The sequence below is a fragment of the Triticum dicoccoides genome, chromosome 6B, assembly GCF_002162155.2.
Source record: "Triticum dicoccoides isolate Atlit2015 ecotype Zavitan chromosome 6B, WEW_v2.0, whole genome shotgun sequence".
NCBI classification, from domain to species: Eukaryota; Viridiplantae; Streptophyta; class Magnoliopsida; order Poales; family Poaceae; genus Triticum; species Triticum dicoccoides.
Genome location: NC_041391.1, coordinates 19,824,967 through 19,840,181, shown reverse-complemented (window position 1 = coordinate 19,840,181; position 15,215 = coordinate 19,824,967). Strand labels below are relative to the sequence as shown.

At 44.7% G+C, this 15,215-nt stretch overlaps 1 protein-coding gene and 1 pseudogene across 1 annotated transcript; both read right to left on the bottom strand.

Moving 5' to 3' along the window:
- LOC119320576 overlaps positions 1–444 on the bottom strand; it is a 1,866-nt pseudogene extending 1,422 nt beyond the window's left edge.
- Positions 445–2,872: 2,428 nt separating this feature from the next.
- On the bottom strand, positions 2,873–6,536 carry LOC119322079 (putative wall-associated receptor kinase-like 16). Its single transcript, XM_037595583.1, has 4 exons — positions 6,439–6,536; positions 4,499–5,475; positions 3,348–3,610; positions 2,873–3,049 (listed from the first exon to the last, which is right to left on the bottom strand). Exons 1-4 carry the CDS (start codon positions 6,534–6,536, stop codon positions 2,873–2,875), a joined length of 1,515 nt encoding a protein of 504 aa, XP_037451480.1.
- Between the last annotated feature and the right edge of the window lie 8,679 nt (positions 6,537–15,215).

The following is a 15,215-nucleotide window of genomic DNA, read 5'->3' as shown; positions in this document are numbered from 1 at the left end:
CCCCCCTCTCCCAACATGGTGCTATACCAACCGGTGATATCATCTATCTCTTTTTGAGTGAAAGATCTTAGATTACCGTTGTTTTCCACTCTTTCAAGCATCACATGTCCATTAGCATGAAGGAAATCCCTAACATTGCTCCCTTGGTAATCCATTTGCAAACTGCAAACTAAGATCAAAATTTGTAAAACTAGGAGAGGTGTGGCTTGCCTCCGTACATCATAACGTCAACAAATATCTGTGCGCCTTCTTCAAACAAATTCTTACTATGTTTAATCAGGGGGAACTTCACCTCTCCAACTAAAGACATCATCACAAGATTGGATTAACTTTGATTGATTGCAAGAAGGTTCATTACACTAAAAGAGATTGCAAACTATACTCTGCATATACTTTGATTATCATGTACTCTGAATATGCCAGAAATACTTTGTGCAGAACCATGGTGAAAAACAGCAATGGAAAACAAAGATACAGTACATGATAATCCCATGGAACTGAATATGTCATTAGTCAAGCAGGGATTACCTGTTAATTACTCGTCCACTCAAGGCGTAGGCATGCCACAAGGACATCAAAAAGGATTCCCCATGCCGCTACCCGGCATGATTTCATGTGCCACCTTGCTGATCTGCAATTCCCTATGATGAAACCCTAGATGAGCAATAAATTTCTCGAATATTGCACGCGTCCCTGAAAAATGCGAGGGCGTGGCACGTGCCATGCGGTTGCCCGCTCTTAGAACACGAGAAGTATCGAGGCCAACGAAGCAACAGGACTAGCACTTCCTGCACAAACCGGTCTTGTTCCCTCTTGATACCCACATACTAGCTCGGAGACGGTGCGGTTTACAAGCGGCCTCAGGGGAGGCTTACTCGGAACGTGTCAAAACTTCTACCACACCCTACAGAGGCCCTGCCAGATCCCGAGCAATCCTACCATCGTACGATTTTCCAAGGATTTCAACGGTTACATCAGGAATGACACCGAGGTACTTTTGGTAACCCGGTGGCAGGGCATGCCCCTCCCTCATCTGTGCAAGGCGTAGGCATGCCACAAGGACATCACAAATGATTCCCCATGCCGCTACCCAACACGATTTCATGTGCCACCTTGCTGATCTGCAATTCCCGGCGATGAAACCCTAGCAGAGCACGCATCCTCGAGAAATGCGAGGCCGTGGCACGTGCCATGCGGTTGCCCCCTCTTAGAGCATGAGAAGTTTCGAGGCCAATGGAAAAACAGGACCATCACTTCCTGCACAAACCGGACACGTTCCCTCTCGATACCCAGATATTAGCTCGGAGACGGTGCGGTTTACAAGCGGCCTTAGGGGAGGCTTACTCGAAATGCGTCCAAACTTTTACCACGCCCTACAGAGGCCCTGTGATGACACCGTGAAGATCCCGAGCAATCGTACCATCGACATCACAAATAGTCATCTCCTTAACAAGAGTGTAATGAATACCGAAGCTTAGTGCATCTGGACTATCCCATTATTTATATATAAACAGGTCTTGTTGCTTGTCTGTAGGCGAGGTGTGGGACTAAACTTTGATGGTGGTCTTATCTTTACCGAGAGCCACTCTCTGCAACTGCTCGTTTACCGAGAGCCAATCTCGGGTAACAGCCACTAGAAGATTCATAGGGATTGTATGGACTCTTAGTAATGAGAGAAGACCGAAGCTTACTGCGGTTGAATTATTGAATTATTTAAACAGGTCATTTTGCTAGTCGGTAGGTGAGGTGGGACTAAATCTTTGCCGAGAGCCACTCTTGGCAAAGAGTTGCAACCGTGACCGTGCCGTTAGTCTCCGCCAAATGTGCCATGTGGCAAAACTTTGCCGTGTGTGGCCGGATGGCCCTTGGCAAATAGTGCCTTTGCCGAGTATAGCCTGTTTACCGAGCAATACTGTCGGCACTGTCGTGTGTTTGCCGACTTATTCCCTGTGTCGAGTGCGACTCTCGGTGTTCTTTACTTTGCTGAGTGCCCGTGTTTTGGCTCTCGGTGAAGAGGCCGACACCCGGCGTATACGAAAATTCCAGTAGTGATTGATGTTATCTTTCACCAAAAAGAAAAAATATATAACTGGGTATAGAGTAGCATATAAGTTTTACATGATGAAACTGAGGAGAGTAGGGTAGGGTATAGGATTTATTCATTGTCTGCATACTTGGACAAGGTCCAGCAATACTCCTGGAGAAATTAAGCACTTTGGTCTGACAACCCATCAGTTAAGTAAGCCAGGAACTTGAATAAAACAGTAAGAGTAAAACAGTTTTTTTTTTCTCAAACATGCCTAGAAGAATGTCATCTTCATTGAGAAAATAATAATTAAGACAACGTAATGACTAATATTTTTACAAAGATCTACCAACAAAGATGCCAAAATTAGAAGAAAAAAATGATATCCCAATTCAACTAAAAGAATGGCTAACGTAGAAGCGACAGGAGAAACTATTAGCAATTTGATATCTGCACAAACTACTGCCATAGCACTCAACCTTATCGGCAATAACACAATCAGCTGGCTGGCAAAAAAAACACATGTGAATCAACATGGAAAAATCACATCATCACCAGCACGTGGAATGATTGTTCTTCTTCTGCTTTCATGATTGTGCATTCTATATTCCATCACAAATTCAAGAAATGAGCATAAATGTTGGAAAATAATTTAGAAGTTTCACTCACCATCTTCCAACTGCGCTAGCAAAGCTATTGCATGCATTAGCACAAACAAATATGGGGCACATACACCAATCCTGTACATTTTCCATAGAAGTAATAGAAATTTCTTCCGCTTGTAGAAACTAACATAAACAGGCTTGGAGAGTAACTGAAACTTCCATTTAATATCTACGGCTGCAACTAACGAGAACTGACAAGGGCTTCTTGCAGGCTGGATATTGCTTTGTCGTACTTCAGAAAACCCATAAACCAGAGCTCATGCCCTTCAACCGACACAATCTGAATATACTTTTCAGAAGAATTTAATGTGCTCACTGAAGACTTAGCTGTTCTTAGCCGACGAAGAGGAATGATCACCTATTTTGTTAGGTAACGAAAAACTTATACATTAAAGATGTACTAGCACAACAATTAATATATGAACTGGTTGGAGCTAGCATTGTGGAAACAAACAAGCATCATCTCCTAAGCACTATTACCTCTGACCAAACACTTTTGCCATTTCATACATTTCATGAATTACAAAAATAAAACAGTCCTCAATTACTTCTAACAACAGATAAGGTATATATAAATTGATTAAGTGAAGCGACAACGAGCACACCTTATGTCATAACCTACAGATAAATGCTACAAGGAAGTGAATAAGCTTTACCGTGTAGTAACTCCATTTAGTGTCATTTCCAACTTTGTAAGAAAGAGGATTCTCACTGCAGAATGCCATTTTAGCTTTAGAAATGTACATAACTCCCATGAGAGAACCAGCAGATGTTGATAGACAGCACACATGAGATATTTTCAGCTGCTCATCTGGAAGAATCTTGAAAGTCTGTTTAAATACTTTTTCACAGCCACCTTCCACTAAGACTGTGGTTCCTCGAGCAAGCCATCGCCTAGCAGCTTCAATAAAACTAGGTCCTGTCAACCAATTGACAAAGAAATTAACATAAATAATTATGCGGCACAAATGCCACTCAACTAGAGATATTTCAGTGTTCTACCATAATATTTTTGCCAATCTATAGAAGATAGCGAGTTGTGCTGGTTAAATACAGTAAATCAATAAATGCATGCTAGTCTACTCAATTTTGCTAAGCATTTGATCAAGTACCTAGCTTGCAGAGTCTAAACAGAGAGCATACACCATTTCTCAAAACGAATGGCAGTGACTAGCTTGCACGGTGCACACACTAAAACAAGATGAATGGGAGCGCAAATGAGAGAGATCTCACTGGAATAAAGCTAGAATAGAACGGGTGCGTGGAAGGCAGTAAATACGGATGACATATCTTCTAGGGCATCAACACAAACACATGGCTGGCGTTGGAGGGAAGCAAATCCCACAGCAGGGAACTTCGTCGTTTTTTTTTATAGGAGGGAACTTCGTCTGTGCTGATGACCAATCCAAAATCAAGCAGGCCGTAAACAGGAGAGGACACCTCACCGATCTAGTTAGGCCATGCTGGCGTGCTGCTGGTTTAATGTGCTGCACGCCCACGTCCCATCGCCGCTGCCTCCTGGTGATGAACCCATTGATCCAGAGTAGCTGCAAGAAGTCACGGGAGAATGACGCGAAGGACAAACCAAACAAGAGCAGGGTGTTGCGCATCCAAAGACCTCACAAAGGCGCTCGCAATCTCTTGGTAGAAGTTGCGGCTTTGCACCGAACCAAGCGGTTCGCGCCAGTGGTGGCCAGAGGTAGGGTGTGGCAGTGGGGATGAAATCCTAAGTTTCTTTAATTGAGGGAGAGAGGAACTATTAAAATTGACATGCCAATTAGAAAGGATTATAAAAATTCCTTATTACCTGTAGAATTTCCGGCCTTGGACTGGTGGTAAGCTCCTTTAATTGTCCTAAGTTTGTTCGCTACTTCAGCCATTTCTGGACGCATTTTGTCCTCCATTTTCAAGCATTCAGCTGCTAGTTTTGTGACATCTTCAAGAAATTTCTCGTTCCTTTTATCATTCGCAATTTCCCGGTCAAACATTCGCCTCACATGTTTCTCATTTCTCAGGGCTTCGTCAAAACTTTGAGCAAGGATATCCCCGTCGACGGCTTTCTTTCTGGTGATGATTTTCAGAAAAACGACTCCAAAACTGTATACATCACTATACGGAGTTATAATCCCACTCTGACAGAACAAAGGGTCCATGTAACCTATACAACCAACAACATATCTGGTATGACGAGTCGCATCAGCAGCAAGCAATCTTGCTATCCCAAAATCTGATATCTTTGGCCGAAGATTTACATCTAGCAATATGTTAGCGGGTTTGATGTCACCATGAATAATAGGACTATACATTGAATGCATGCAAGATAATACTTCAGCTGACTCAATGGCGATGTCCAAACGTTTGTCCAAAGGAAAGGGGACAGAACATTTAGCATTGCTGCAGTGAAGGATGTTGTAGAGGTTGCCATTGTGTACAAACTCCATAACAATTGCAAGAGCATTTTCCTCTATGCAGCAACCAAACAGTCTGACAATATTCTTGTGATTTATTTGGGAATGCACTATCACCTCTTTGGCAAACTCTTTTTTCTTGGTTCCATTCTTGTATATCTTTACTGCAACCGGACGAAGACCATCTAATCTTCCTTTGTAAACCTTACCAAATCCCCCTTCTCCCAGCACGGTGCTATACCCATTGGTGATATCGTCTATCTCTTTTCGAGTGAAAGATCTTAGATTACAGTTGTTATCCACTCTTTCAAGCATCACATGTCCATTAGCATGAAGGAAATCCGTAACATTGCTCCCTTGGTAATCCATTTGCATACTGCAAATTAAGATCAAAAGTTGTAAAACGAGGAGAGGTGTGGCTTCCCTGCGTACATCGGAATGTCAACAAATATCGGTGTCTGCTTCCTTCAAACTAATTCTTACTTTGTTTAATCAGGGGGAATTTTGACCTCTCCAACTAAAGACATCAGCCGAAGATTGGCTTAACTTTGATTGACTGCAAGCAGGTTCATTTGCTACCTCTGCCTCCCATCTCCAGATCTCATCCCTTCCCTCCGTCGCCCCCCGTGCGGGAGGCCGAGGGGCCCCAAACTTAGCCGCAGGGCTATCCCCATCCCATCCCTCCCCTCCGTCGCCGCTGGAGGAAGCCGCCGGGCTAAGTCTGGGCGGCTGACGGCGATGGCGGAGGAGCCTCTGCTTCTCGCGCGCAAGGGTGGCGCCGGCGCGGGGCACCGGGGCGAGCAGATGTGCGCCCCCAGATCCGAGTGTCCGTGGCGGTGGCTCGCTCCCGGCGGCGAGCGGCGGCAGATGACTAGTGGTGGAGCTGCTGCATCTGGCCATGGCGCTGCGGCACCTCGGATTGGCGGCGGCATAGAGGGCCTTGGTGGGCTGATCTGCCGCGGTCGTCGTTGGCCCTTCAGTCAGATTTGATCTGGCTAGAGTGGCTTGCTTGCTCTGCAGCTGCGGAGATCGGTGGTGGTCAGTGCGCACGATGCGAGATGGGGATTCGTCGAGTGGATCCGGGTGAAAACCTTGTTCTCGGCCTGTTGCCAAGACCGGTGATGGCGGCACTTTTTTGTGTTGTTACCTTCTTGAAGGCATTGTCGTGGAGAAGCTCCAGGCCTCTATCCGCTACCTCCGGGGGAAACCCTAAATCAGTAGATCGGATGACGGCGGCTCTCAGGTGTCATTTCACGCTTCGGAACGTCATTCTTGGAGGTGTACACAGGCTCGAGGTATCAGTGGACGGCTTCTTTGGTGGAGTAGTGCTTCATCTTACCCATTGATGGCAGCGGATCTCGGGGGCGTGGCACAGTGCATACTCGGTGTCCGATGCGCGGAGATGGACTCGCGCAGGAGGACGCTGTCTGGCGTCATGGTGACGTCGATGACAGAGAGGCCTGACAAGGTCGGTGTGTTAGTTTCTGCTCTGAAAATGGATTGGTGGAAGATGGCAGCGACGACACATGAGAGTGCGTTGGACCGATTTGTACCCCAAACCAAGTATGTGGCTCGGTTGGGGCCTCCGGCTTTAGATGTTAGGCTTTGGTGCGATGTCTGTTCGGTATTAGGCTCGGACAATCGGCACCCCTTCATCAAGTGGTTAGGAATAGCGACAATTGTTGCTAAGATGGTGGCTTCGAACAAACTGATGTATTATTTTGTAAGATCTTTGTGAATAATTAATAAAATGACTGCATTGCATTGATCAGATGCAGAGGCCGGGGTAATCCTCCTTTTCAAAAAAAATGTTCATTTTACAAAAAGAGAGTTCAAAATATACTCTGGATATAATCCATACAGAAAATATTGATACCAATGAAACCTGCATATCCTAACAAGTAGGACCCAGTATGAGTGCTAAGCTTGATGCAAGAACACATAAATGTTCCCGATTCCGGAAGCCATACCCCTCGAAACATACTTATTATCCCAGTAGTCTACAAGGCAAGATTCATTCTAAGTATCCCCAAAATACTTTGTGCAGAACCATGGTGAAAAACACCTACGGAAAACAAAGATACAGTACATGATAATCCCATGAAACTGAATATGTCATTAGTCAAGCTCAAGCAGGGGTTACCTGTTAATTCCTTCCTCCGTAGTATGCGGCGCGTGGTTTTCTCACAGCCTGCGGTTGACAGGCTAGCTCTGCTTATCGGAGCTGAGATGTTCTTCCGCTCTATGCCTATCACTCATTTGTTTGCAATGCAGGTCCGGGGGACAAGGCGGAGAGTCCAACAAAGAGGAGTAGCACAACAGGGTGTGACGACTTGGTCGGCAGCGGCCGGCTCAGGCCAGCCGAGGTTTTTTAATCGATCAGAGCTCCGGCCACACGCCGGCGACGAGCTCTTAGCTGGATAGCATTCAAGGGAAAAAGCGTCGTCCTACTTGGACAGCAGCTTTCAGATTGGCAATCCCTTGGAAACAAGCATCGAACTGGATGTTGCCGTCGGATCAATGTTTGACCATTAACTGCTGACAAGTGGGGTCGCGTCGGACATTTTTTTCGGTCCTTGTTCGAGTCGGGTCACGTCGGATGGACCGTGGTTCGATGATTCAGTCTGCTATGGATGGGGCATCTTTGACCTTGACCTGCATGCATGCGCGCCGCCAGGATTCAGTGCTGCTGGCCATGGCCCATGGCGCCGACGCAGACAGCTTCTAGCCACGCGCCGCCGCAGAGAACTGCTGGACACAGTGCCGCCGAAGACAGTTGCTGGTCACGCCGCCGCGGACAGCTGCTTGCCATGCCACTGCCGCACACAGCTGTTGGTCGCTCGACTCAGCTCCGTCGCATAACTCAGAGTTAATTACACTATTGATATGTAAACCTGCAGCGCGGATACAGCTTCATACAAAAACTTGCAAATTGACTCAAATTAGCCCCTAAACATACTTTGCAGGAATAAACTGATACAAATTAGTCCGAAACCTGCCTGTCGGATGAGAGGCACGCACCGTTCACTACGGTTTTCGTTCCTCATCTGCCCGTTCGCCTTTCTCTATCTCATCGCGACGGTGCGATGGTCGCCGCAGACGAGATCGACGCTGGATGGAGCCGCGTCCTCGCGGCATTGGCAAGTTTCCGCCGGACTATGTTATGAAATCACCTTCCTTCTTCTATGTTGGATTGTCCCCCCTATATCGGCGTCTCCTATCACTAGGGTTTTCACCCGGTTTGATCAGTGGTATATTCGCCCGCATGTGGTTTTCTGTGGTGTGTATGGTTGATAATCAGGCGTCGGTAGATGAAAGGCGTTGTTTTGTAGTATTTCCACCCGCTCGTCATTGTTTACTGAAACCGATGTTGGGTCTGATGTACAGAGTTGCAGAAAGTAGTGTTGTGCTACAGTGAACTTGTTGTTGTGTGCTCATAATCTTGTGATGTGCTTACTTTCTTAGTTTTGTGACTGAAATAAGTGTTGTTTAAATCTTTCCACTACCACTATTTACATACCTCATATGAACAGGTTAGAAACCTACGCCCTGCGTCGAATCCTTATGTATACACTCTAAGAACAGGGCTACGAAAATGCCCGCAATTCTCCTTCTTCTCAATATCACAAAAGTCAGGGCAATACTCAAATGTTGGAATAAACCCATCAAAATCATACTCAGTGGCCATTTGCATTTGACTGCAAGAATTATTGAGTTTTTCTCAAAGTCACATACTATAGGACACGAGAAATTACGAATAGAAAAGCACCTCCAGATTTTTTTGGGCCGAAATGAAGCTCAGATGTCACCCACAATTCTTCAGTACAACCGTCACCCAGGCCACCGTCGGGACCAACATTGCCACCGGGGCCACCCATGGGCCATGGGCCCACGAGGAGGGGCTGACTATCCGCCGACGAGGACACCACATCATGGCAAGCCACCTTCTTCCGTCCAATGCATGAAAAAGAATTTGTTTGCACATAAAATTTCTTCGCGTTTCAAATGCCAAAACACATAATTAACTACCCTAACTATTACAGACATTCCCGATCACATGCCGATCACATCCCAGATCTTTGGGTGTGAAACTTTTTCTTCTCGTGCGTCCCTTTGTGCTGTAGCCAGGGAAAATCTTTATCATTTAACTGGATGCTCGGGTCAATATTCACTGTAAATGGAGCAATTTCATCAAACTTTTCATAATCTTCTGACATGTCTGTCTTGTCATCCACTCCCACGATGTTTCTTTTTCCTGAAAGAACTATGTGGCGCTTTGGCCCGTCGTATGATCCATTCGCTTCCTTATCTTTTCTTTTTCTCGGCATGGTAGACATGTCTTTCACATAAAAAACCTGCGTCACATCATTGGCTAGGACGAATGGTTCGTCTGTATACGCAAGATTGTTGAGATCCACTGTTGTCATTCCGTACTGCGGGTCTTCCATTACCCCGCCTCGTGTCATATTGACCCATTTGCACCGAAACAAAGGGACCTTCAAATCACCTGATCCAGAGTTAAGTTCCTATATGTCCTCTATGTAACCATAATATGTTTCCTTTCCCGTGTTGGTTGTTGCATCAAAGCGGACACCACTGTTTTGGTTGGTGCTCTTCTTATCTTGAGCGATCGTGTAAAATGTATTCCCATTTATCTGGTACCCTTTGAAAGTCATTATATTCGAAGATGGTAAATGGGGCAGCGAGTACGGGTCATTTTGAATATCGCCATCATTCAGCGCACGTTTCTGCAACCAACCGGCGAAAGTCCTCGTTTGTCCGCGTGTAATCCAGTCGTCAAACTTCTCCGGGTGTTTGGACTATAGAAAATTCCTGTGTTCCTCCATATACGAAGCCACCGAGGCGGAATTCTGTAGAACTGTGTAGTGTGCTTCAGTGAGAGAATGCCCGTCCATACATATTATTTGATGCCCTCCTAGCGTGCCTTTTCCTTCCAGTCTGCCCTTATGCCGCGATTCAGGAACACCAATTGGTTTAAGGTCAGGAATAAAGTCAATACAAAACTCAATGACCTCCTCATTTTCATGGCCCTTCGAGATGCTTCCTTCTGGCCTAGCACGGTTATGAACATATTTCTTCAAGACTCCCATGAACCTTTCAAAGGGGAACATATTGTGTAGAAATACAGGACCCAAAACGTTAATCTCTTCGCAAAGATGAACTAGGACGTGCGTCATGATGTTGAAGAAGGATGGTGGGAACACCAACTCGAAACTGACAAGACATTGCACCAAATCATTCTGTAACCTTGGTATGATTTCTGGATCGATTACCTTCTGAGAGATTGCATTGAGAAATGCACATAGCTTCACAATGGCCAATCGAACGTTTTCCGGTAGAAGCCCCCTCAATGCAACCGGAAGGAGTTGCGTCATAATCACGTGGCAGTCATGAAACTTTAGGTTCTGGAACTTTTTCTCTGCCATATTTATTATTCCCTTTATATTCGACAAGAAGCCAGACGGTACCTTCATGCTGAGCAGGCATTCGAAGAAGATTTCCTTCTCTTCTTTGGTAAGAGCATAGCTGGCCTCACCCTGATGTATGTCGTCTTTTCCGTGCATACGTTGCTGGTCCTCCCGTGCCTCTGGTGTATCTTTTGTCTTCCCATACACGCTCAAAAAGCCAAGCAGGGTTATGCAAAGATTCTTCGTCACGTGCATCACGTCGATTGCGGAGCGAACCTCTAGGTCTTTCCAATATGGCAGGTCCCAAAATATAGATTTCTTCTTCCACATGGGTGCGCGTCCGTCAGCATCCTTCGGAACAGGTTGTCCGCCAAGACCCTTTCCAAAGATTACCTTCAAATCCTTGACCATATCATGTACATCAGCACCAGTACGGTGGCGAGGCTTCGTCCGGTGATCCGCCTCACCTTTGAAATGCTTGCCTTTCTTTCTTACGGGATGCCTGCTCGGAAGAAATCGATGATGTCCCAGGTACACATTCTTCTTACAACTATTCAAATATATACTGTCGGTATCATCCAAACAGTGCGTGCATCCGCGGTATCCCTTGTTTGTCTGTCCTGAAAGGTTACTGAGAGCAGGCCAATCATTGATGGTCACGAACAGCAACGCCTTTAGGTCAAATTCTCCCCCCATGTGCTCATCCCACGCACGTACACCTGTTCCATTCCACAGTTGTAAGAGTTCTTTGACTAATGGCCTTAGGTACACATCAATGTCATTGTCGGGTTGCTTAGGGCCTTGAATGAGCACTGGCATCATAATGAACTTCCGCTTCATGCACAACCAAGGAGGAAGGTTATACAAACATAGAGTCACAGGCCATGTGCTATGGTTGCTGCTCTGCTCCGCAAAAGGATTAATGCCATCTGCGCTTAGACCAAACCATACGTTCCTTGGGTCACCTGCAAACTCCTCTCAGTACTTTCTCTCGATTTTTCTCCACTGCGAACCGTCAGCGGGTGCTCTCAACTTTCCGTCTTTCTTACGGTCTTTTGCGTGCCACCGCATCGCCTTCGCATGCTCTTTGTTTTGGAACAAACGTTTCAACCGTGGTATTATAGGAGCATACCACATCTCCTTGGCAGGAATCTTCTTCCTGGGGCGCTCACCCTCGACATCACCAGGGTCATCGCGACTGATTTTATAACGCAATGCACCGCATACCGGGCAAGCATTCAAATCCTCGTACCCACCGCGGTAGAGGATGCAGTCATTAGGGCATGCATGTATCTTTTGCACCTCTAACCCTAGAGGGCAGACAACCTTCTTTGCTTCATACATACTCTCGGGCAATTCGTTGTCCTTTGAAAGCATATTCTTTATCATTACCAGCAACTTTCCAAATCCCTTGTCAGATACACCATTCTCTGCCTTCCATTGCAGCAATTCAAGCGTGGTGCCCAACTTTTTTTTGTCAGCTTCGCAATTTGGGTACAACAATTTCTTGTGATCCTCTAACATGCGCTGCAACTTCGTGCTCTCCAGATCACTTGCGCAGTTTCTCTTTGCATCGGCAATGGCCCGACCTAGATCATCAGCGGGCTCATCTGATGCCTCTTCTTCAGCTTCTTTCTGCATTGCCGGCTCAGCTTCTTCCCCCATTGTTGTATCATCGTATTCAGGGAACCCATGGCCAGGATAGCCGTCGTCGTCCTCTTCTTCTTCATTGTCTTCCATCATAACCCCTATTTCTCCGTGCTTGGTCCAAACATTATAGTGGGGCATGAAACCGGACTCAAATAGGTGGACGTGAATGGTTCTTGACGTAGAGTAACTATGACCATTCTTACAGCCAGCACATGGACAAGGCATAAAACCATCCGTCCGCTTGTTTGCCTCAGCGGCAAGCAGAAAAGTAATGACGCCATTAATGAACTCGGGAGAGCATCTGTCATCATACATCCATTGTCGGCTCATCTTCATTACACAACACCGAATAGACCAAATTAATACAAGTTCATACATAAAGTTCATATACAACACTTAATTAAATGCAACATACAAATAACTCTCTAGCTAAAGAATTTAAATGCAACAACAAATGCGATGAAGATCGCAACTAAGGTAACAATTGATCCCACAGCATAATGATACCAAGCCACACTATCAATGGCATATTTTCTAATCTTTCTAATCTTCAACCTCATTTTCTTCATCTTGATCTTGTGATCATCGACGACATCGGCAACATGCAACTCCAATTCCATCTTATCCCCCTCAATTCTTTTTAATTTTTCTTTCAAATACTCGTTTTCTCTTTCAACTAAATTTAACCTCTCGACAATAGGGTCGGTTGGAATTTCCGGTTCACATACCTCCTAGATAAAAATATCTATGTCAACTTGATGGGCATAATTTGTCATAAACATGAAATACAACAACTAGTTTTAAAAGAGAATATACCACATCCGAATCATAACAAGGACGAGGGCCGACGGGGACGGATATCAAAACCATGGCACTATGTATAACAAACAACGTGCGGGTAAGATAATTATACGAGTAACTATATATCCAAATCACATAAACATCAATTTGGTAATGTAAAAATTCATGAACAAGAGCCTCACCAGAAGGTGGTGCCGGCGACGGGACGGTGCGGGCGATCGACGGTGGTTACGACGGAGATTTAGAAGGCACTAAGTAAACCACACCTACATATGCAAACTAAGTGTTATTTTTTACCTCAAATTGCATATAAATCAAATACTAGCAAATATAATTATTCCTCCCAAATTAATCACTATACAAAGCATTGCAAGAGCTAATCTAGCAATGAGAGTTGAAAGGAAAAAGTTGCTAACCTTTGTGATCATTTGAATGGATGGGGGCCTTCAAATCTTGACAAATTTTGGGCAAAATTTGTGAGGAGCTCGAGGAGAGAGGGGGAAGAACAGAGGAAGTGAGGGGAAAGGGGAAGAACAGAGTGGCTCCGGGGGACGAAGGGTTTATGTACGTCGACCTTTAGTACCGGTTCGTGCCACGAACCAGTACTAAAGGTGCTGGACGGGCCCTAGACTGACAACACCCTGCCACGACCCTCTTTAGTACCGGTTCGTGGCACGAACCGGTACTATAGGTTCGCCACGAACCGGTACTAATGAGAACGGCCGGCTAGCCGTTGGAACCGGCTCAAAACCAAACCGGCACTAATGTGTCTCATATTAGGTCCTTTTTCTACTAGTGGTAGCGCGGGAACCCGCGCTACTACTAGCCAGTTTTCTAGCGCTACTAGTAGCCTTTTCCCTAGTAGTGTAATTAAGATGGAACCAACGAGAAGTGTTGGTTGGAGAATGTATGGAAAAACACATTCTAATGTTGGTTCTCTAATTAAGATGCTTCAAGTCTTAGTTAGAAGAAAATGAATGAAAAATGACTAATTTATTATGTTACATGTACTTATTCCCTTATGAGCATTATGAAGCACACATGAATGCTAAAGTGGCAAGCTTGCTAAGTCTAATGGCCATTTTGTTGTAACGAGTTGATAATATATCTGACCAACATCCTTTGTAATCATGTGTCACACTTCACTCAAGTGGCAAGTTTGTCAGTATTGGCTCGTGGTTATATTTCCAACCAACATCGTTTATAGTCATGCATCACAGTTCATTAAGTTCTTTCCCATATTCCACCCAACGGTGTTGTGGTTTAGAACTGGTATGATAGTGGTCATCTTCTAAATAAAGTGGTCATTAGGGAACCCGGAGCGTATGAACATGAATCTTAAGGATAACTCCAGTAGATCTACATTCATATGCATCAGGTAAATTGATAAGAAATTCTTAATTCAACACGTAGTGTTGAGTCTCAACAATTTCTCTGTTATCGATAATGTGTGCAAATGATCATCTTAGTGCCTTGTTGCCATATAGGATGATGATTATGAGCTCTATAATGATGTATGGACATCAATAGAATTTCCTCTGTGAGTTGTTGTGACGCTTGTGTTATTACTTTGGCATGCTTTTTTATTGACTTAGTTGAGAATGTATGTATGCCTTAACCATAAGGTCGGTGAAGTTGACATAAGGCATGCTATCTAAAGAAATACAATTACAAAATAAGATAATAGATTGGGACACTGGTACCATAAGAAGTGGGGGAGTAAGTTTACTCCCTTGTGAAGATGGAATATTTTTGGTGAGCCAGAAATTTCTATCTTATGTTTATGACATAAATTATCTTGGTGATGCCTCATATTTTGCTTGTGTTGAATTTCACCAAGATATAGATCCGAAAGGAGTATACTTTTCTTATGATGACATACGTCAATATAGTACAAAAGGAAAAAAATTGTACTAGTACTTTGTAAGACCTGCTCCTAAAGCTAAAGTAGATAAAGTTGGACATCTCAGTGTCCAAGTAACCAATCTTAAACTGATCAGATAATGTCAGTTTCTTATGCTTTAGCTGACAAAAGCATCTTATGTATTAAGTATGAAAGCGCCCTCATATTTATGATTGGGATACTTGGCAAAATGTGTTTAATCCAGAGCTGGACCACTGGAAAACCACCATAATCAAGCTTTGTAGTATATGCAAGGGATGATTATTACATGCTCACTTATAATGTGTTTGAAAACCTCATAATTGTGGGTTAATCAGACATTGTTTTGGCGAG

What these genes read in the sequence shown, in the direction of transcription:
- LOC119322079 (XM_037595583.1), bottom strand. Translation starts at nt 6,536, where the DNA reads ATGACGCCAGACAGCGTCCTCCTGCGCGAGTCCATCTCCGCGCATCGG. An exon ending in AGATCCGCTGCCATCAATGG is followed by an intron (nt 5,476 to 6,438) that starts GTAAGATGAAGC and finishes CTTAATTTGCAG; the next exon opens with TATGCAAATGGATTACCAAG. An exon ending in CTAAATGGAGTTACTACACG is followed by an intron (nt 3,050 to 3,347) that starts GTAAAGCTTATT and finishes CTAACAAAATAG; the next exon opens with GTGATCATTCCTCTTCGTCG.